The sequence below is a fragment of the Microcaecilia unicolor genome, chromosome 8, assembly GCF_901765095.1.
Source record: "Microcaecilia unicolor chromosome 8, aMicUni1.1, whole genome shotgun sequence".
Classification (NCBI taxonomy): Eukaryota; Metazoa; Chordata; class Amphibia; order Gymnophiona; family Siphonopidae; genus Microcaecilia; species Microcaecilia unicolor.
In genome coordinates, this window is record NC_044038.1 from 74,459,461 (window position 1) to 74,482,690 (window position 23,230).

The following is a 23,230-nucleotide window of genomic DNA, read 5'->3' on the forward strand; positions in this document are numbered from 1 at the left end:
AACAAGTGGAGGGAGAGGGGAAAAGAAATTTAGTGGTGGGGTTTGGTTTAGGAGGGAGAGAGTGTGGCAGGCAAAAATAGATGCCTTCCTGCCCTATTAACCTAGAGCCTGTTTAAAATGACCTTCATAGTGGGGTTGGGATTCACTTGTTCTCCTCACCCAAGTAGTACTACTACTAATCATTTCTATAGCGCTACTAGATGTATGCAGTGCTCTACACATTATATACAGGTACTTTTTCTGTCCCTAGAGGGCTCACAACGTAAGCTCTGTACCTGGGGCAATGGAGGGTTAAGTGACTTGCCCAAAGTCACAAGGAGCTGCAGTGGGATTGAAACCCAGGTCAGCAGGATAAAAGCCTGCTGCACTAACCATCAGGCTACTTCTCCACTGCAAGTGGTAGCGGTGGTAGTTTCTTACAAGGGCTGTGTGTTAAATACTGGGGAGAGTGTCTTCATAAAATACTAGCAGAAACCGGCCTGGTCATGTACACATGTATTTTATAAAATACTCATGTAAATTGTGACTCTGCCCGTGATCTACCCAAACTCTGCCCCTGAACACGCCTATTATTATTATTTATTACATTTGTACCCTGCGCTTTCCCGCTCATCGCATAGGTATTTGCTGGTTTACACTACATGCACTTTTAGGTTAAATTTTATGCTTGAAAATAGTCATTTTTATGCACATGTGGCCGGTGTAAAAGGCTTAACTTAGAGGGAACAGTGGTGGGATTCTTAGCTTGTTCTGTGATAATGTGTGCAATAGATGGAGATTGGCTTTCATGGGATAGGACAGGGGTTCTCAACCCACTCCTCGGGACACACCCAGACAGGTTTTCAGGATATCCACAATGAATATGCATGAGCAAGATTTGCATACTAATAAGGCAGTGCATGCATATTCATAGTGGATATCCTGAAAACCTGACTGGTGAGTCCCGAGGACTGGGTTGAAAACCCATGGTATAGGATAAATACACACTTTTTGAGAGACAGTACACTATTGGTCTGATTGCACACCCAGATGTATACTGTTATTCCCAACTTAAGGAACACTGTAGCTGAAATCGTACAAACTCCTTTCAGGAAAGAGCTCCAGCCAGGCAATTTGATATTTTCATACAGCTGATATAGCTACAATAAGAAAAAAAAAAGTTATTAATTCCGCACCATACATAACTCATTTATTAAGTTCCAGACTGGATGGCTGTAGACAAATGTGCTAAAAAGTCACTTTTCAGTGGCAAACGATTGTTGAATTGCCTAGCATTAATTCAGCTTGTTTGTTTGACCTTGTGGTGTGGACTGCGACCAGATAAAGGTGGGTTTAATTCCTCACTCTCAGCTACACATGAAGAATTTTCATGGGAACCTGCTTAAACCCTGCAGTCACAGGCCTTCCAACAAGTAACATGCCCCAGTCACAAAGTTCCACATTTCTGAGCCACACTGCAGACATTTTGAGAAGCTCCAGGCTTCCAATAAAAGCTCCAGGTACCAGTCCCAGACTTCTGTAAAACTCATAGGCTCCTGTCCCAGACAGGTCACTAATTGTTCCAAAAGTTAACAGATACTCTGAACGTTACTGACCACCCTCCACTTTGTCCTCTTCAGGATGCTCAACAGGATGGAGCAATCCAGGAGGCTGGTCACCACATTTAGTGTTTGCTAATATCACGCACGTCAGTTCCCAAGGAAATTTCAGCTCCCTATTCCACTCAAAGTGGCTGTGTCTGTATGGTGAGTCTTTTGGTGATCTAGGAGCATGCCTGGGCGGGTGTAGCTCTTTCCACATACCTCGCATCTATATGGCTTTTCACCAGTGTGTGCCCGAGAATGCTGTGTCAGTGACTGTTTGTGCCGAAACCACTTCCCACAGGTTCCACACCCATACGGTCTCTCCCCCGTATGCGATCTCAGGTGCACCTTTAGAGTACATTGCTTCCGGAAGCTTTTCAAGCAGATACTGCACTGGTATGGACGGTCATCTGAGGGAAGATGGAATCCTGTGCTCTTACACTCTGTTGCATGCTGTGGTGGAGGGCAGTATGACACCATTTGGTGGAATAACCTTTCATCCATATCAACCTGTTCAATGGAAAAGCTTTCGGCTTCACTTTCCACCACTGGTGCCTGGCAATAGGTAGTGAGTCCAGCACCTTGGTGGGTTGGTGCCTCTTCCATGTTCACTGACTGTTGCAGTGCAGGCTTGGATTGGGTGCTAGGGATGAGGTCTTTGGCACTCTGGTAGTACAGTGTATCTTGGATGTGCGTTGGCCACTGTGTTGAGAGCTGGGACTGTGTGCTAAAGTTGCCCTCAGGCTCCTCCTGTTTACATGGTTCCTCTTCCATGTGCATCTGCCAATACGCTGCAAGCTCAGAGGGCTTGTTGAAGACCATCTTACACTCTTCACTCTTGTAGAGTTTCTCCTCGTGTTCTTCCTGGTGCAAAGCAAGCTGGGATGGTTCAATGAAGACAGTTTCACACTCCTCACATTTGTATGGTTTTGCTTCTTTGTGTACCTCCTGGTGTAGAACAAGCTGGGATGGCTCAATGAAGACCATTTCACATTCCTGACACTTGAATGGTTTCTCCTCCCTGTGCACCTCCTCTTGATGAGCTACTAGCAGGGAAAGTTCACTGAAGACTATCTCACACTCCTCACACTTGTATAGTTTCTCTTCATTAAGCTTGTGAAGGACGAACTGGGACGAGGTGACACAACCTATGTCCCAGTCATGCATGGTTTCTTCACATGTCAGGCCTGGAATGGAAAGGTCACAGTGCGTGACCCAGTTCCCCTCTTTCTCTGGTTGTTTCAACTGGGATTGTGAACTGAATTCCCGTGTGCAGATAGACTCACCTTTTTGGGCACTTTCCCTCCCTTGCCCATGGGGCCTGTCTTTCTCATGCACCCGAAGGTGCTCCATGAGGGACGGTTTTTGGCTGAAGCTCTCGTCACACCTGCTGCACTGGTATGGATTCTCCCCAGTGTGTGACCTTAGACGAATGCTCAATGCCAACTCCTTGCAAAAGCCTTCTTGGCTCTGGTAAAGCTGTGGGGCTTTATGGGTCTTGCAGTGGGACATGAGCTGGGCTTCTTTAGTGAATGTCTTCCCACACTGGCCACAAGCATGTGGCCGGTCTTTGGCATGGGTCTTTCGGTGCTCAGCCAGAATGGTAGGCCGGCTGAATCGCTTCGGGCAGGCTTCACAGCTGTAAGGCCGATCACCAGTGTGTGTGCGTAGGTGCTGGGTCAGTGAAGACTTGTGGCGAAAGGTCTTCTCACAGGCAGAGCAGCAGTATGGACGCTCTCCTGTGTGGATCCGCTGGTGAATTACTAGGGTGCACCTCTTGTTGAAACTTCGGCCACAATCCCCACAGTGAAAGGATCTGTTGGAAAGTGGTACTGTTAGGGGTTCAACGGAGGGAGTCTGGTCACTGAAGGTGGTCTCCACCTCCTGCTTCACTGTTGGTTCTCCTACAGTCCATTGCTCCTGGCTCAGTGTGAGAATCTGCAAGTGCTGAGGGAGTGCTTCACAGTCTGTATGTGCCTCTGCTTTCACTCGTGTGTGAGTCTTTTGATGCAGGTTAAGCAAGGAGCGCCGACAGAAGCTCTTCCCACACTCTGTACACTGGTACGGCCGTTGCCCTGTGTGGATCATGCGATGGCTCACCAGGGAGGAGCGATGCCGGAAGCTTTGGCTACACATATCGCAGTGATAGGGCCGCTCCCCTGTGTGGATGCGCCGGTGGATTACTAGGGTGGCATTCTTTGTGAAGCTTCTCCCACAGTCATTGCAGATGTAACGCTTGCTGTGGCCATGGGCCCACAAGTGTTCAGACAGGGTGCTTTGTCTGCTGAAGCTCCGTGGACATTCGGGGCACTGGTAGGGTCGCTGCCCTGTGTGGATTCTCCTGTGCACCAGTAATTGAGGCTCTTTGCGGAAGGCATGACCACAGTCGGTACATTTGTGCATGTTCTGATCCGTGTGTGTTTTCTGGTGGCACACGAGGGATGACTGGTGCCGGAACCTTTTGCCACACAAATCACAATGGTAGGGGCGCTCTCCAGTGTGGATCCGCCGGTGGATCACCAGCGTAGACTTTTGCCCGAAACTCTTTCCACAGTCGCTGCATGGGAAGAGCTGGGTGGTAGATTCTTGGAGGCTTTGACATTCAACGTTAGGAATTAATTTCTCTTTGGTATGTGTTTTCTGGTGCATGTTGAGTAAGGAACGGCGGCAAAATTTCTTCCCGCACTCATCACACTGATATGGCTTCTGCCCTGTGTGGATCATGCGGTGGCACACCAGGGAGGAGCGATGGCGAAAACTTCGGTTGCACAGATCACAGTGATATGGTTGCTCCCCAGTGTGGATGCGTCGGTGGATCACGAGGGTGGCATTCTTGGTGAAGCTCTTCCCACAATCATTGCAGATGTAGAGTTTGCTCTGGCCATGAGTCTGGGTGTGCTTGGACAGTTCACTCCAATTGTTAAAGACAATGGGACACTCATGACATGGAAACAAATTCTCACCCATGTGAGTCCGCTGATGTACTGCCAACTGGGACTTGCGGTGGAAGTTGTTGCCACAGTCCATGCACTCATACAGCTTCTGATCTATGTGTGTTTTCTGGTGACACACAAGGGATGACTGGTGCCGGAAGCTTTTGCCACACAGACTGCAAGGATAGGGACGCTCCCCAGTATGGATGCGCTGGTGGATCAGCAATGTAGACTTTTGCCCAAACCTCTTTCCACAGTCACTGCACAGAAATCGTTTGCTTGGAGCCTGAATGCCATTCTGACCCCGGACCCCTGTGTTGGTGTCCACTTTCTCTTCTGTATGTGTCTTCTGGTGCATGTTGAGCAGGGTCCGTCGGCAAAAGCTCTTCCCACACTCGGCACACTGGAACGGCTTCTGTCCTGTGTGAGTCATGCGGTGACTCACAAGTGAAGAGCGGTGCCGGAAGCTTCTACCACAGATGTCACAGTGGTAGGGTCGTTCCCCAGTATGGATTCGCTGGTGGATCACCAGTGTAGCATTCTTGGTGAAACTCTTCCCACAGTCACCACAGATAAAACATTTACTGGGACGTGGTGGTGTCTGCGTATCTTGCAGGACTGTGTCCTTGCTGCTGGCCTCACTCAGTCGCTCCATGCATGGCTCTGAAGTCTGTCCTGTGTGAACCTTACGATGCACATTCAGCAGGGAGCGTCGACAAAAGCTCTTTCCACATTCGGCACACTGAAATGGCTTCTGCCCTGTGTGGGTCATACGGTGACCCACCAGGGAAGAGCGGTGCCGGAAGCTCTTGCCACAGATATCACAATGGTATGGTCGCTCCCCAGTGTGGATCCGCCGGTGAATCACCAGTGTGGCATTCTTGGTGAAGTTCTTCCCACAATCATCACAGACAAAGACCTTGCTTCGGCCATGTTCCTGCAGATGCTCTGAACCAGCATTCTCTGAGCGAAAGCTGCTGGGGCACTCCATGCATGGGTATAATGCTTCCCCATTACGGGTCCCCTGGTGCTCTACTAGCTGAGACTCCTGCCCAAAGAACTTTCCACATGCTCCACACTCATGCAGTTTTTGCCCAGCATGTATCTTCTGGTGAGTGGTAAGGGTGGAGCGGTGCCGGAAGGTGCGACTGCAGAGATCACAGCGGTACGGCCGTTCCCCAGTGTGGATCCGCCGGTGGATCAGCAGCGTGGCATTCTTGCCAAACGTCCGTCCACAGTCACTGCAAACAAAGAGCTTGTTCTCACCGTGCCTCTGGAGGTGCTCGGACAGGGCGCTATCTGAACGGAAGCTGCTGGGACATTTGGTGCATGGGTACTCCTTCCTTCCTGCATGGGTCTTACGGTGCATGAGCAGCAGGGCCTGGCGGCTGAAACCCTTTCCACATTCAGTGCACTGATATGGCTTCTCGCCTGTGTGAGTCATGGCATGGTTGACCAGGGAGGAGCGGTGCCGGAAGCTCTGCCCACAGACATCACACCGATAGGGTCTCTCGCCTGTATGGATTCGCCGGTGGATGCGCAGGGTGGCATTCTTGGCAAAGCTCTTCCCACAGTCACCACAAATAAAGAGTTTGCTGTCATTTGGAGTCCCAGGAGTCTGGCTGCTAATGCCATCTGTGGTGTGGGTCTTTTGATGCAGGTTGAGTAGAGAGCGCCGTCTGAAACATCTCCCACAGTCAGAGCATTGATAAGGCTTCTGACCTGTGTGGGTCATGCGATGGCTCACCAGGGAGGAACGGTGCCGGAAACTTTGGCTGCAGACATCACAATGGTAGGGCCGTTCCCCTGTGTGAATGCGCCGGTGGATCACTAGGGTGGCGTTCTTGGTGAAGCTCTTTCCGCAATCACCACAAATGAAGAGTTTGCCACGGCCGTGGGTGTGCATGTGCTCCGCCAGGGCGGGCTGGCTCCCAAAGCTCCGGGGGCACTCTGGGCAGAGGTAAAGCCGCTCCCCTGTGTGGATCTGCCAATGTGCCTGAAGCTGGGATTTTTTGTTGAAGCCTTTGCTGCACTCACTGCACTTGTACATCTTCTGCCCTGTGTGCGCCCTCTGGTGGCAGACGAGGGAGGAACGGTGTCGGAAGCTGCGGCTACAGAGATCACAACGATACGGCCGTTCCCCGGTGTGGATCCGGCGATGGATCAGCAATGTGGGGCGCTTGCTAAAGCTCCGCCCACAGTCAGTGCATTTGTGGGGTCTATGCTCTACAGTAATTGGAGTGCACTGATGTGCAGATATCTGAGATGGTTCAACAAAGCTCCTCTTGCACTTTTCACACTGGAGTCCAATCTGTTCAGGAGACAGAGTCTGCACCTCTGCACTATTCTCCTCCTTGGCTACTGAGATTGCCACTGACTCCTGGTTTCTGTGTGTTGAATCCCAGCCTGTATCAGAACCTGGGATCTGCTCGTCTATAGTAAAGTTCCATGACTGCATCTCAGGGTTCAAAGAGAGAGCAAATCCATTTAACCACGAGGAGACATAGTTCTCATCACTGTTCATGTGCAAGATAGACTGGGTTAGCGTCATGTGTTTGTCCAGGGCTGGCTCAGAGGGCAGCAAAAGTGACGAGATTAAAGATGGGCTCCCTGTAGGCATGGTGACATTGCTTTCAGGACATCTGGCACTGTCCAGCCACTGCTGTTCCCCTGGAGTGTGCAGTGTGGAATGATATGCAGAAGCCTTGGCTGTGTTCTGTACAGAGATTTCCGCTCCATCCACTGAGGTCTTGCAAACTCCACCGTCCATTTCAGGCTCCCCGTCTGTAATAATAGAGAGAAAAGACAGAACAGGTTCAGGCAAATGGAAAATAATACTAATTCCTTTGTCATGTTTCATACAGCATCTGCCTTGTACAGTAAATTAGAAGATTATTCTACCACAGCATGAGTCAATGCATTTCCTATCAGACCAGTAGCCTAATGGCTAGAGCAGTAGACTGAGAACTGTGTTCAAATCCTACTGCAGCTCCTCATGATCTTGGGCGAGTCACTTAACCCTCCATTGCCTCAGGAAGAAACTTAGACTGTAAACCCTTTGGGAAGAGGGAAACACCTACTGTGCCCGAATGTACAGTGGTGGAAATAAGTATTTGATCCCTTGCTGATTTTGTAAGTTTGCCCACTGACAAAGACATGAGCAGCCCATAATTGAAGGGTAGGTTATTAGTAACAGTGAGAGATAGCACATCACAAATTAAATCCGGAAAATCACATTGTGGAAAGTATATGAATTTATTTGCATTCTGCAGAGGGAAATAAGTATTTGATCCCCCACCAACCAGTAAGAGATCTGGCCCCTACAGACCAGGTAGATGCTCCAAATCAACTCGTTACCTGCATGACAGACAGCTGTCGGCAATGGTCACCTGTATGAAAGACACCTGTCCACAGACTCAGTGAATCAGTCAGACTCTAACCTCTACAAAATGGCCAAGAGCAAGGAGCTGTCTAAGGATGTCAGGGACAAGATCATACACCTGCACAAGGCTGGAATGGGCTACAAAACCATCAGTAAGACGCTGGGCGAGAAGGAGACAACTGTTGGTGCCATAGTAAGAAAATGGAAGAAGTACAAAATGACTGTCAATCGACAAAGATCTGGGGCTCCACGCAAAATCTCACCTCGTGGGGTATCCTTGATCATGAGGAAGGTTAGAAATCAGCCTACAACTACAAGGGGGGAACTTGTCAATGATCTCAAGGCAGCTGGGACCACTGTCACCACGAAAACCATTGGTAACACATTACGACATAACGGATTGCAATCCTGCAGTGCCCGTAAGGTCCCCCTGCTCCGGAAGGCACATGTGACGGCCCGTCTGAAGTTTGCCAGTGAACACCTGGATGATGCCGAGAGTGATTGGGAGAAGGTGCTGTGGTCAGATGAGACAAAAATTGAGCTCTTTGGCATGAACTCAACTCGCCGTGTTTAGAGGAAGAGAAATGCTGCCTATGACCCAAAGAACACCGTCCCCACTGTCAAGCATGGAGGTGGAAATGTTATGTTTTGGGGGTGTTTCTCTGCTAAGGGCACAGGACTACTTCACCGCATCAATGGGAGAATGGATGGGGCCATGTACCGTACAATTCTGAGTGACAACCTCCTTCCCTCCGCCAGGGCCTTAAAAATGGGTCGTGGCTGGGTCTTCCAGCACGACAATGACCCAAAACATACAGCCAAGGCAACAAAGGAGTGGCTCAGGAAGAAGCACATTAGGGTCATGGAGTGGCCTAGCCAGTCACCAGACCTTAATCCCATTGAAAACTTATGGAGGGAGCTGAAGCTGCGAGTTGCCAAGCGACAGCCCAGAACTCTTAATGATTTAGAGATGATCTGCAAAGAGGAGTGGACCAAAATTCCTCCTGACATGTGTGCAAACCTCATCATCAACTACAGAAGACGTCTGACCGCTGTGCTTGCCAACAAGGGTTTTGCCACCAAGTATTAGGTCTTGTTTGCCAGAGGGATTAAATACTTATTTCCCTCTGCAGAATGCAAATAAATTCATATACTTTCCACAATGTGATTTTCCGGATTTAATTTGTGATGTGCTATCTCTCACTGTTACCAATAACCTACCCTTCAATTATGGGCTGCTCATGTCTTTGTCAGTGGGCACACTTACAAAATCAGCAAGGGATCAAATACTTATTTCCACCACTGTAACTTGCCTTGAACTACTGAGAAAGGCACAAGCTAAATCCAAATCCAGTCTGGTATTCAGCATATGCCAAATAGCTAGATCTACTGTACATACACACTGAAGGCAGTGCATTCAAATCCTCTCATGCACAGTTATTGGGTGTACCCTGATGACTAGGCCAAGAACCACTGGTGTAGTAATTATGCAGATTCCTATTGAAGAAATTCTTCACCCATTCACATCGGACTGGAACCTTCATACCCAAAATTCTAGAAACTGATTATTGTTTAATTTATTTTATACTAGTGCAACCAAGCCCGTTTTGTCAAAAATGAAACGGGCCCTAGGAAGGCTCTCATCTAAGCGATTTCTCCTCTCTCCCCTGCCCTCCCCTCCATGTCCTGCGATTCCTCCCTCCCCTCCCATCCTCCCCTCCATGTCCCGCGATTCTTCCCTCCCCTCCGTGTCCCGCAATTCTCCTCTGCCCTGCCATCCCCCCCCCGTGTGCCGTGAACCCAGCCAGCCAGCCATAGAACGTTGAGGTACAAATTATTATATAGATATTGCCTTTCCTGTAAAACATAACAAGGTAGTTTACAAGAACAAATTAAAAATCAAAAGAAGGGGGAAAGGTACGCCATTTCATATAGTCAAAGACAGAGAAGGGGATACTCACAATCAAATTCCATCATAGGCTTTATGAAAAAGATATGTTATTAAGGCTACCTTAAATTTTGGAAAAGAGGGTTCTATGCGTAGTGTTATGGGCACCAAATTCAGAGAAACGATGCAGCACAAAAAAATGTGATACTACATGTAGATTCTTAAAAATGCAGAACGGGGAGAAAGTAAATGTAATCATCCATCATGTAAAGAGCGTAATGTCCCAGAGTATGAAACGTAATCAAGGGTGGGATGACATCACGAGCCAAGATGGACGGCTGAGTTCTGCATGCCCTACTGCGAAACAACAGGTTATCCCTGACATCAGGTGGAATTAAACGTCTTTCCTAGCACGATCTGAACCATCTTCTAGTGCACAACTTTTGGGAGTGAAATGTCACAACTCCAGAGACCCATTCTCAAAGACTTTGCTTACCAGCCGCATTTGCAATCTCCCCTCAAGGCGGCAACAAAGATAGTATCAGCAGATGGCAATCTTGCACTTACACAGCGACAGAATGCCGAGCTGGATCAGTTAGCTTTAGTGGCTGCCATACCAGAACAGATGTCCGATTTTTGAGAGCTCCTCCACGAAAAAAAACTGCCATCAAGGCGGTATGCGAGGAGCTCTCCATCCTGGCTGCAGATCTCCGAGAAGAGATCAGCGAGTTAGGCCACAGGGTGGAGGATACTGACACAAGGCTGCAGGAGCAACAAGAGGCTTTTTTGGCACTGGAAACTCAGCAAACGGACCATCTCCTTCTACTGGACAAAGTTGAGGATTTAGAAAATCGCAGCCACCGATCAAATATTCAGATTCGGGGAGTACCTGAGACAACGGAATATACTAACTGAGAATTGGTGGTCTAAAAGATTGCCAGCATGCTTTTGTCGGAAGGCGATCAGGTTGTTTCTCCCTATCATATTAAGCTAGACAGAGTGCTCCAGGTCACTAATCGCCCAAAGGCGAATGCCTCAGGACATTGTTGCCTGTTTTTCAGATTATAAAACTAAAGAGGCTGTGCTCTTTAAAGCCCACTCAAAGGCTCCCATTATCTGGGACACTTGCTCCATCGAGGTCTACCAAGACTTGGCAGCACGGATTGAGCAGAGATCCTTGACAAGTATCTGTGGGAAAAAGACTTCAAATACCGCTGGCAATATCCATTTGCACTAGCCTTTTATATAGCAGAGAAACTACATGTGCTGAGAAATATGACAGAGGCGAAGCTCTTGTTCCCGGATCTGGATCCCCAGTCCCCCACAACATCTTCAGATACATTTTACAATCGAGCGGCTTGACATTCCGTTCCACACATCCCATGTGGCAACAAGTTATTCAGGGCAAGGGATGCTTAACCCAGCAAGAGTCGGGCTCACAACTTTCCTCTGGGAAGGGAACTTGAAGTGTTGTAAGAGCTTCCAACGGATTAGCTCTGCACACTCTGGGAACAGGCATGTTGCTGTCCTCACTACTGGAGCTGAGGAGCTTCTTGTGGGCTTTGTGTCTCCTGGTTATGAGCTTGTACACTTTATTTTTCATAGTACATATGGTTTGACCATGTTCTGTTTATTGGACTGAGGCTCTTGTTATGTTGGGGATGACCTGAGGAAGTATGCATAATAGGGCTTTAGACTTGCTGTTTACCCTCCCCCATATGATCATGCCTACTTGGGCATGCGTTTCTGCCTTTATTGGAAGGCTTATAAGGTTTGAGCGAGGGAAGGGGTGGAAGGGTGCATAAGGGATACATAGAAACATGAAGGCAGATAAAGGCCATATGACCCATCCAGTCTGCCCATCCTCTGTAACCCCTAATTCTTCCTGTTCCTAAGCGATGGTGGGAGGGGGAGTGTTGGATGGGTATCATTATATTTTGGATTGGCTTGGATCATGGTATTTGTTTTTTTTCTGTGTGTATTTGAGAGGTTGGGTGATGATGCCACCTGTGGAAAGTTCCTGAAGATGTATGGTTGAGTTAACATGTTTATCCCTTAATGTTAAGGGTCTGAATATCCCATATAAACATGATTTGCTTTTCAAAGAAGTAGTGTGCTTGGGGGTAATGTGCTCTTTATTCAAGAGACGCATCTTTTGGTGAAACATGAGCACTTACTTAATAATATGGCAAAATATGCTGTAGTGCATCTAGCCTCCAACCATGCCTGGCCCAAAACTGCAGGGGTTGGTATTCTATTAAGTAATGCCCACCCCTGGCATATTTGTAAGAAAATTTTAGACAAAGAAGGCCACTATCTACTTTTAGTGGTTGAGGACTTGTGTTGACGCTCCTTACTCTTTATGCTCCCAATCAAAATCAGGGCTCATTCTTTACTCATCTATCTGATCTACTGGCAAAAAATATAGAAGGTATGGGGGAGACTTTAATATCACTCTCAATCCAAGTCTAGATAACTTGGCTGTGAGAATTACCTATGCCAGGAAGGACAGTGCCTGTCTGCACTCTTTTATCACTCACTGGGGTCTACATGATATATGGAGGGAGGTACATGGTGATGAAAGAGATTGCATTTTCTATTCCTCTACACGACACCTGTTCCAGAATAGATATCTTGGTGGAGGGGGGGAGGGCGATTCCCTGCTAGCAAATACGTCTACAAAGTGGACATATATCCTAAAACCTGGTCTGATCATGCTCCTATCACAGTTCATCTAGCGTTGAATAGTGGCAGGCATACCTTTATCCCTGGCATTTGAACAATGCTTTGTTAGATGGATGACCTGTGCATTTGCAGCAGTTAGAAAAGAATTTGTTAGACTATCTGCATTTTAATGACACTCCAGATATGACTCCCTTGACTATCTGAGAATGCTTAAAGGTAGTCCACATTCATAAAAACACTTGCCAAAAGGAGCAGGATCTTCGGGATGAAATCCTCTCCTTGGAACACCTTTGTAAGCAGGGGCAGGGCTCCTCCAGACATCAGGCGGCCTTACATAAGGTTAGATTATATAATTTAGAGCTTCATACTATCAATGAGCACTTGAAATGTACTAAACAGGAATATTTTGAATTCAATAAGAAAGCGCGTAAAATACTGGCCCACAAACTAAAGCGACAGGCTACTCATAATTATATCTATAAGATCTTAAATGACCAGGGTCTGTGCTGCACACGGGAAGTAGATATTCCACAGGCTTTCTTAACATGCTATAAATAGCTCTATACCCTGGGGAATACTCCATCTACAGAAATGATTGATGCCTTCTTAGCATGCCTTTCCCTTCCAGTATTGGCACCTTCAGAAGTTGAAGCTCTCTCTGCCCTTATTACAGTTGATGAGGTGTTATGAGCTATCAAGCATCTCCCTGCTGGAAAAGCCCCGGGCTATGATGGACATAGCAATACATTTTATTTAAAAAAATAATGTAAAGGCATATTGGCTCCATTGCTCACTAAAGTTTATAATTCGATTGATGCAGACACAGTTCTACCTCATTCGTGGCACTTGGCTATGGTGATGGTATTAAGCCTGATAAAAACCCTCATCTCTGTAGTTCTTATAGACCTATATCATTACTTAGCACAGATTACATGATCTTCACTAAAATTCTAGCACACAGACTATAAAAAGGTCCTACCCTTCTTAATTCATGAAGATCAAGCTGGCTTTATTCAGGGCAGACAGACCTTTGATAACACCAGGAGGGTTTTGCATCGCATTGCTACTGTGGAGCAGGGTGCAGACCCCACTATTTTAGGGTCCCTAGATACAGAGAAGGCCTTTGATAGGGCCTCTTGGCCCTTTATGTTGGCTGTTCTGAGGAAAATAGGCTTGTCGGGGCCATCTTTGCATCGGATGCAGGCGCTGTACAAATATTTCTTGGCAGTGGCGTTCCTAGCGTCGACGACACCCGGGGCGGATCGCCGATGCGCCCCCCCCCCCCCCGGCGAAATAGCCCCCCCCAGGTGCACGCCGCTAGGGGGGGGTGCTGCGGCGCACGCCTGTCGGCTGCGAGTTCGAATCGCTACGCTAAATTCTCTCGTTCGCTGTAGCTCCCTCCCTCTGCCCCGGAACGATTCGAAGTCGCAGCCGACAGGCGCGCGCCGCGGCAACCCCCAGCGGTGTGCACCCGCGGCGGACCGCCCCCACCTTGGTACGCCACTGTTTCTTGGCCTTGCTCAAGCTAAGTGGGTCTTTCACTACTTCCTTTGAGCTCTCCCGAGCCACTCGGCAGGGGTGTGCATTATTTCCCTTACTCTTCGTTTTATCCATTGACCCTTTGGCACATCTAATCTGCATGTCCCCTGCAGTAACAGGGGTCAATTGTGGAGGAACAGTACATAAGCTTATGTTGTTCGCAGATGATATATTATTGACATTGATACATCCCCACACCTCTTTACAGGTGTAATAGATATTTTAGATTCCTATGGTTTGGTATCAGAGTTCAAAATCAATTTACAAAAATCAGAAATTCTTAACCTTACAATGAAGCCAGAGGATATCTGACCGCTGCAGCAATCTTTCCCTATCTGCTGGGCCTGACTCTATCAGGTATCTGGAAGTTCAATTGACCAGTTCTTTGCATCAGATCTATAAAGCAAACTTTCCTCCTAAATTGAAGGAGATGTTTGCAGAATTAGATTGATGGGACAGTCTTCAGGTTTCCTGGTTAGGTTGTATATCGGCTCTCAAGATGATTGATCTCCCAAAACTACTTTATTTGTTCTTGGCTATTCCATCTCCCAAAACTACTTTATCTGTTCTTGGCTATTCCATTATCCTTTTTCTTAGCCTTAAGGAAAAAAGCGTTTGCACATATTTGGAAACAGAAACCCCACAGAATGGGACATCACACTTTTTATATCAGCTAAAGATTCATGGAAGAATGGGGGCACCTTATTTTGAATTATATCACCAAGCGGCCTTCCTGCAAACTGTGGCAATCTGGCAACAGGGCAGCAATAATCCCTGGACTAGACCTGATCAGCACTCAGTGGGAGCAACCCCCTTGTGGGCTCTTCCCTGGCTCCCCTTACCATGCTTGAAAAACTTAAGACGGATTGTTTAATGAAGGCTCCATTATTATTTTGGGTTAAGATAAGATCTTGATTTTTCCCTAACACAGTATCTCCTCAATACACTCCCCTCATTTTGTTCCTGGGTTGATAGACAAAACATATGCTCACTGGGCTGCCAGGTCCTTACATATTTTGGGACAAGAAGGGGTAGAAGGTGAACTTCTTCCCTTCTCTGAACTTCAAGACAAGTATGGCTTGCTCCATTCTGATTCTTTCCACTATAGACAACTCAAAGGTTTTCTACTTTGTAGAGCAAGGGATGATCGCTCCTTAGCAGAAACCTCCACAGAATTAGCTATGAACTCAGGCACGGGGAAAGGGGGGTTGTCTCTAGATTATATAAAGCACTAGTAAAAAAGCCCCGTTTCTGATGCAAATGAAACGGGGGCTAGCAAGGTTTTCTTCAGAGTGTGCATGTGGGAGTGTGTGTCCCTGCCCTCTGCCCTCTCTCCCTCCCCCTCCCCCCTTGGAGTCCAGTCCTTCAGTGTTAAGTTTCCTGCTGTTCTGTGTTACAGAGAGAGTGAGGGCATCTCTTTCCCCTCCCCCTCTGAGTCCTTCACTGTTACAGAGAGAGGGATTTCGTGCTGTGCTGTTTTCCTTCACTCATGGGGAAACCGGATATCTCTGGCGCTTCACACTTCCGGCTGGAGGCTTCAGAACGTTGGTCTTGCCTTTTATATATATAGATTGTTGAAAAACGGCACTCCAGTCCAGAAATATATCGCTAGAAGGGAAACAATCTTGTCTTATGATCCCAAATAATGGGATAAAGTTTTTCAATACTTGTTTAAGATATCTATTATTACCCCTATGACTGAAAAGGGCTATAAGACTTTTTTTTACCAGTGGTATTATACTCCAAAGAGACTGTTTCGGATCTATAAGACTGGCTCACCACTGTGTTGGTGTCATTGTGGGGAGCAGGGGTCTTTCTTTCACGTCTGGTGGACATGTCCGGTAGTACAAGCCTTTCGGACAGCGTTTCTGCAGGAACTACATTTTTTGCCAGTCGCCTACCCACTGCGCGCTGATTGTTGCTATCCCGAAGGAAATACACTCCCTAGTGATACGTTTTCACGGCAGCTAAGACAGTATTGGTACAACTTTGGAAACAAACTGCTGCTCCACCACTTGAGACCGTCTTTAAAAAAGTGGATTATTATTGCTTGATGTCCCAATTTATGGCTCACAAATATAATCGTATTGTCTTTTACCACAAGATATGGGACATTTATACGGCTTGGAGGGCAGCTGCCCAAATTTTTACTTTACCTTGGCTTATCCATGACCCTTGTTCTACTGTGGTCATTAATACCTAGTTAGGGGAAGGAGGGGGACAGGTTTACCACCTTTGTTCAGTAAGCTTTCATAGAACATATACGGTTATCTTGTTCTCTGTTGCTATTGTACTTGCTTGTCATTGAATCAATAAAATGTTCACCAAAAATAAAATGAAATGTAATCAAGGAGGCTAAATAAGATGGAGAACCAGTGTAAAGGTTCACAGATCTTACATTCAATATATGATTGTATAGGCAACCAGTGATACTTTTTCATTAAGGGAGAAATATGACCGTATCTTTTAGCATGACAAGAAATCCATATTGTTGTGTATTGACTGAAGATTTTTGATAAGATACTGTGGAAGTCCAGCATAAGAGATGTTACAATAATCAAGACACAATGCTATTAAAACATATAATAGTGTCTGTGGAGAAGAATCAATTACAACTTGAAGTGGAGGAGTGGCCTAATGGTTAGGGTGGTGGACTTTGGTCCTGGGGAACTGAGTTCAATTCCCACTTCACGCACAGGCAGCTCCTTGCGACTCTGGGCAAGTCCCTTAACCCTCCATTGCCCCATGTAAGCCGCATTGAGCCTGCCATGAGTGGGAAAGCGCGGGGTACAAATATAACAAAAAAAAACAAAACTTGACTCTTTAAGGTAAGGGATGGAACCATCAAGTAAACCCCACCCCTCCAAGTTTAATTCAAGTAAGATTCAACCTTCCTGGAGTCTATTCTACTCTCTCCATTTCCACCTGCCTTTTTACTTTTCTGTATTATTTTGTAAACCACTTAGCAGCATCTTTTTGCTATTAGAAGTATATCAAATCTTGTTAATAACTTATCTATCGCAGCAACAATCATGGTGTCTATAGAAATATGACAGTAGCTCCAGACTGAAAGGCCCACTTAGGCTGCCCGATTCACTTACTTTTGCAGTGCCATAAGCCTTGGTTTGTCCCTGGCTTTCCTTTTACTGCAACCAAGGATCCTCTGTGCTTATTCCAGGCTTTCTTCAGTTCTGTTACTGTTCTGGTTTGGGAGGTAATCATATACACCCACCCTTCTTTCTGCAAAGAAATGTTTTGTAATGTTATTCCTCAGTCTCGTACCATAACCCCAGTGCTAGAATGTCCTTTCCATTGAAAGGTTGGTATCTTGTGCATTATTTTATATCTCTGAGGTACCTGAATGGGTCTGTCATATTCCTCTTCTTTCCCCTCTCCTCTAGGGGACCTGGGAGCTCCAGTGGTCCACAACAGAAATTCAGGAGCTTTGCCAAATCAAACACACACTAATGAAAAGAAAAAATATATATACATACACAAGTTTTTAGTTAATTTATATACAGAAGGAAATATTTGCAGTGGGACATGGAACAAGTGAGAATAATTTTTACACCATGGCAGGGATGTTTTACAAGGAAAAAAATTGGAAATCCCTGGCTTTAAGACATACGTTGTAGGTTCCTTAGACTTATTTCACAGGACTTAAGGTGCAGACCCTGTACTATGCTGGCGATCCTTCTCTGGGCTCTTTCACTCTGTCTGTATCCTTCACAGGTGCAGTCTCCATGACTGGATGTGGTACTCCAGGCAAGATCTCACTAATGAGATGTACAAAGACATTTCCAGCTCCTCTGTCCTGTTGGCTTTACCTCTCCCTATGTCCCTTAGCTGCCCTGTCACATCGTTTCACTGCCTAGAGATCATCAAATGTGAATACCCTCCTGCTCAGTCCATATCAGTATCTCAACCTCCCTCCTCTACTACCCAGGCTTCCACATTGAAACAGGAAGCTCTCTAACAGAGGAAGAGGTGGACTGCAGTGATTGACAGCACTGCACATGTTCTAAGTCCCTACAGGCTGCTCTGTAAGGGCTGCTGAGTCCAGCATCTTGCATGACACGTTTGCCTCACTTGTTGTGGGACCTCATTTCCTCCACCTTCTGCAGAGGCCAGTTCAGCAGTGGATGATCTTAACATGGTCAAACAGGCAGAACAGGTGACAGCAAAAACCAGGATGCTTGGGTGCATAGGGAGATAAATGGGAAGCAGGAAAAAGGAGGTGATACTGTCTCTGTATAAGTCTCTGGTGAGACTTCATTTAGAGTACTGTGTACAATTCTGGAGACCACACCTTCAAAAAGATATAAACAGGATGGAACTGGTTCAGAGGATGATTACTGAAATGGTTAGCAGTCTCTGTCAAAAAGTGTAAGGGGACAAACTTAACGATCTCAATATATATACTTTGGAAGAAAGGCGGGAAAGGGGAGATATGATAGAAATGTTTAAATAACTCTGAGGCAAAAATGAACAGGAGGCGAGTCTCTTGCAATTGAAAGGAAGCTCTGGAATGAGAGGGCATAGGATGAAGGTGAAAGGGGACAGACTCAGAAGTAACCTAAGGAAATACTTCTTCATGGAAAGAGTGGTGAATAAATGAAAAAGCCTCCCAGTGGAGGTGGTGGAGATGAAAACTGTATCTGAATTCAAGAAAGCCTGCACCCTCTAAAATACAGAGCCGGAGCAAAGCCCTTGTTGCCTTGCTCTAGTTCCAGCCCTGTAAGCCAGCCATAAGCTCAGCTCCACACCTTACCCATTGTGGTTCTGGGCATGCCCTGATGATCTGAAGGGGCTGGATCACAGCTGTAGCCCTTGCTTTAACATCAGCAAAATGCCTGGTTTGGCTACTTGGTGTCCTGAGTGACAAACAAAGCATCAGGGATCAGCTGTATTATTACATCTTCTGATTATAAAAGCTGTTAAATAGACACTTCCAGAGTTGACTCTTACAAAAAATATTAGGCATTAACAGCAATTTCCCTTACAGTATAATACAGAAATTAACAAATGCTTTCAGAGACTTACCAAGAGATGCTACAGTCTCACAGTTCTCCCTCCTCAGCCCCTTCTAAAGCTCCTTCTTCCATTCTTCTATTGCCTGCTACTCATCCTCCGAAAAATACACCGTTATGTCTTCAAAACCCTTTGGTATCTGCAACAGCAAGAACAATTCTTCCATAATCCACTGGAAACACTCCCAAGAAAAGTAAACATTAATAGGATTCCAAAATGTGCCAGTACCACAACTCTGTTTTAATGGGAGAAGAACGTAAGGGTGCATAGAGCACTAGGCTGAGAAACAGGAGTCCTAGGATTCAAATCCAGTTTTCTCACTAACTCCTTCACACACGTCACTTCACCACCCACTGATCCTGGTACCCACTTGGAATGTAGGCTCTTTGCGGCAGGGACTCACTGACCCTGGATTCTAACAATGCTGACAGAAAGAAGGACTACAGATCAGTAAATTATTATTATTATTATTATAAGATGTAGCCCTTGCTTTTTTTTCTCCCCTTCTGCATCTCATTCCTAGATTTTTTTTTAACCTTTCTGTTCATTGTAGGTCTATATTTGGAATCTTATGTGGCTTTTTATGAGAACTTTTTCATAGGTTTGTTTCCTGATATACTTTTCTTCTCCAGTCTTTCTTTTCTACCTTTTGAGTGCAGTTTAAATATGGTGTTTGAATTTTTGTTGTTCTATTCTTACCCTCCTATGCTATATACAGTCCTGTTTTCTGTCTGTCTGTCAGTAGTTTGTTGTTTGTTACAGCTATTATTAGATTAGTATGTACATTACCATGAAGAAAACAGATACAAATGTAGGCAGATAAAGACCAACAGGCTCATTTTCAAAGCACTTAGCCTCCCAAAGTTCCATAGAAACCTATGGAACTTAGCCTCCCAAAGTGCTTTGAAAATATGCCTCCATATGGCCTACTCAGTCTGCCCATCCATGCCATCTATTCTCCCTATCACGCCCTTAGAGATCCTATGTACTTGTCCCAAGCTCTCTTGAATTCAGATTTTTTTTCGTCTCCACCACTTCCTTTGGGAGGCCATTCCATGAATTCACCACCCTTTCCATGAAATAGTATTTCCTCAGGTTACTTCTGAGTCTATCTCCTTTTTACCTTTATCCTATGCCCCCTTGTTCCAGAGCTTCCTTTCAATTAAGAGACTTGTCTCCTGTGCATTTATGCCACATAGGTATTTAAATGTCTCTATCATAAATCCCCTCTCCTGCCTTTCTTTCAAAGTATACATGAGATCTTTAAATCTGACCCCGTACACTTTATGATGAAGACCACTGACCATTTTAATAGCCTTTCTCTCGAAAAGAGATGCTGAGGGGGGGGGGGGGATAGGATTGAGGTCTACAAAATCCTGAGTCGAGTAAGAATGGGATTGATTTTTCACTCTTTCAACAAGTATAAAGACCAGGGGACACTCAATTACATGGAAATAGTTTTAAAATAAGTAGGAGGAAATATTTTTTCACTCAAAGAATAGTTAAGCTCTAGAACTCATTGCCGGAGGACATACTAACAGTGGGTAGCATATCTGAGTTTAAAATCTCTCTTAACTGTACCCTTCTCCTCCACTGCTAACTCCAGAGTTTGCTCTTTTTATCTTGCTGTACCCTAAGCCTAGAATAGACTTCCTGAGCCGATACGTCAAGCTCCATCTCTGGCTGTCTTCAATTCTAGGATAAAAGCCCACCTTTTTGATGCCGCTTTTAACTGCTAACCATTACTCACTTGTTCAGTACCCATGTTTTATCATTCCCACCTTAGTAATTCCCTTATCCCTTATTTGTCCTGTTTGTCTGTCCTAATTAGATTGTAAGCTCTGTCAAGCAGGGACTGTCTATTCATATTCAAGTGTACAGCACTGCGTAGTAAAAAAGGTTTGGACAAGTTCCTGGAAGCAAAGCTCATAGTCTGTTATTGAGAAGGACATGGGGGAAGCCATTGTTTGTCCCTACATTAGTATCATGGAATGTTGCTACTATTTAGGTTTCTGCCAGGTACTTATGAGCTGGATTGGCCACTGTTGGAAACAGGACACTGGGCTAGATGGACCAGTGGTCTGACCTAGTATGGCTATTCTTTTGTTCTTATCCTGTTTATAACTTTTTGATGGTGCTTTTCCAGAATTGTCCATAATATTGTAAATGAAGTCTCACCAGAGTCTTATATGGGGGCATCATCACTTTGTTTTTCTTACTGGCCATTCCTCTCCCTATGCAACCAAGTATCATTCTAGCTTTTGCCATCACCTTTTCTATCTGTTTGGCCACCTTAAAATCATCACATACGAATGGTGGCCTATCAAATAATTAATAAATTAAAAAGTGAGCATCCCTGCCCTTCCATCCTCTTCACCTTCCCATTCCCATTTCTCTGGGGTCATCTAGTTTAGCTAGCCTCCTCTTCCTTTCATTCTCCTGTCACTCATCTATGACGTCATGTTCCCACTCTCCTTTCACTGATGCCATCACATCATCTTTTCCTCCCCCTCATCTGATGACTTCACAACTCCATACCCCTCACCTGGGGAGCTCATCAACTTCTTTTTCTCAGCCTGTTGCCCCTCCATACACGTCTCTGTCATAGACAGCTCTCCATAAACCAGTAGCAGCAATATGGGCCATGAGGGTTCTCTTCCGAGGAATTACTTTTCCCTCAGGCTTTTAGCTCCCCAGGCACAGCACATTGCATACATCAGCTGAGACCTCAGGAGCAGAAAAATCGCTCTGACCGGATCTTAGGGAGCTATCTCCCCGGGTCCAGAGGAGTCCATGCAGCCCCTAACCCCCTCCTGCATTGTTATATGGAGCTGAATAAAGACAGGCAGCCCAGCTGCAGGGACAGCAGGCACACAGGAAATACATACAATCTGGTCTGCTCCTCTATGGTGGCTTCGGGAGCTCAAACCTATTTGGGAAGCGCTGCTGAAAATACCAGGTTATGAAGTAATGCCGTCGCTGTGGTAATACTGGACAAATTTCTATAAATACAAAACAGGAACTCTGAGTCCTCTCTTGCATTTTTTTTTTCAGTCTTTGTGCCCTCTGCAGTTTGTGCATGTTCATCCATGAGTTCTCCTCAGTTCGCAGGACTCTGGCTTTTACAGCTCCTGAGTCCTGACCTGTCTGTGCTTCCTGTATTTTTCTGGAGTCCAATTGCAGCCCCTGCACACTGCGAAGCCTCCTGTGGTTTCAGCTCACGCATTTTTGAATTTTGCTGTGCTTTATTCCATGCACTTTTTCCTGGGGCCTCTTTTGGTTCTTGCTACTCGTTTTGCATTTTGGTGGAGTTTCCTGTATTTTCAGCCCCTGTGTTCTCTGTATTTTTTCCTTCTATGCTGTACTTTTCCTGAAGCCTCGTGTGGTCATTTTATCTCCTGTTTTCTATGTATTTTCAGTTGCACTATGCATTTTCCTGGAGCCTTCTATATTTTCAGACCCTGAGCGCTCTGCATTTTGCTTGGAATGGCCTTTTGTTTTCAGTTCCTCCAGCAAAAATGCATGAGAATTCAGATTAATTTTAAAGGTTAAAGGAGACTGAAAGGGGAGAACACAGAGACACAATTGGGACTAAGGACAGGGAAACTTGTGTAAAAGGGAATACATGAGCAGATTCCATGAATGGGGTGGTTCTACCCAATTACAAATTAAGCAATTAATTAATCTATCAAACATACAGACTTCCACTTAGATGAGGCTGAATTCAATGCCATGTCAGGGCACTGGTACTGAATATCCAGGCTTGTCTGTTCAGGAGTGAGCCACCAACACTTATGAGAGTCTTCAGTTGGGAGGGACCCACATAAGACACTTTTAACAATGTCCCAGCTGAATATCGGCCTGGACGTGAATAAGGAGGTTTGGCACTCCAACCCCCCCCCCCCCGGTCTGCCCATATGGATCCAAACCCTCCCCCAATCCCCTTTTTGACCCCCCCCCCCGGTTCCAATCCCTCCGTACCTCCTGGATCTGATCCCCCCAATACCCTTTCACATCCGCTCCATGCCCCCCTCCCCCCCCCCAGTTCCATCCCCTTCAGAACCCAGCCACCCCTGGGACTTACCTGGAGGTGATCTCTGGTAGTCTAGTGGAATGGGGCAGGAGTGCTCCTACTACTACTACTACTACTTATCACTTCTCCTATGCTCTTGTCCCACAATGGTTGTGA

The 23,230-nt window shown here is 46.1% G+C and overlaps 1 protein-coding gene across 2 annotated transcripts; it reads right to left on the reverse strand.

The window, feature by feature from the left end:
• Window positions 1-1,166: 1,166 nt before the first annotated feature.
• Window positions 1,167-21,892, reverse strand: LOC115476344 (zinc finger protein 208-like). Of its 2 annotated transcripts, XM_030212669.1 has the most exons (6): window positions 21,587-21,892; window positions 19,054-19,180; window positions 18,782-18,884; window positions 17,368-17,474; window positions 17,112-17,250; window positions 1,167-7,300 (listed from the first exon to the last, which is right to left on the reverse strand). In XM_030212669.1, exons 5-6 carry the CDS (start codon window positions 17,230-17,232, stop codon window positions 1,707-1,709), a joined length of 5,715 nt encoding a protein of 1,904 aa, XP_030068529.1. In that variant the 5' UTR covers window positions 17,233-17,250; window positions 17,368-17,474; window positions 18,782-18,884; window positions 19,054-19,180; window positions 21,587-21,892; the 3' UTR covers window positions 1,167-1,706. The 2 variants fall into 2 exon arrangements, with proteins under 2 accessions (XP_030068529.1, XP_030068530.1); XM_030212670.1 differs by lacking the exon at window positions 18,782-18,884.
• Window positions 21,893-23,230: the final 1,338 nt, after the last annotated feature.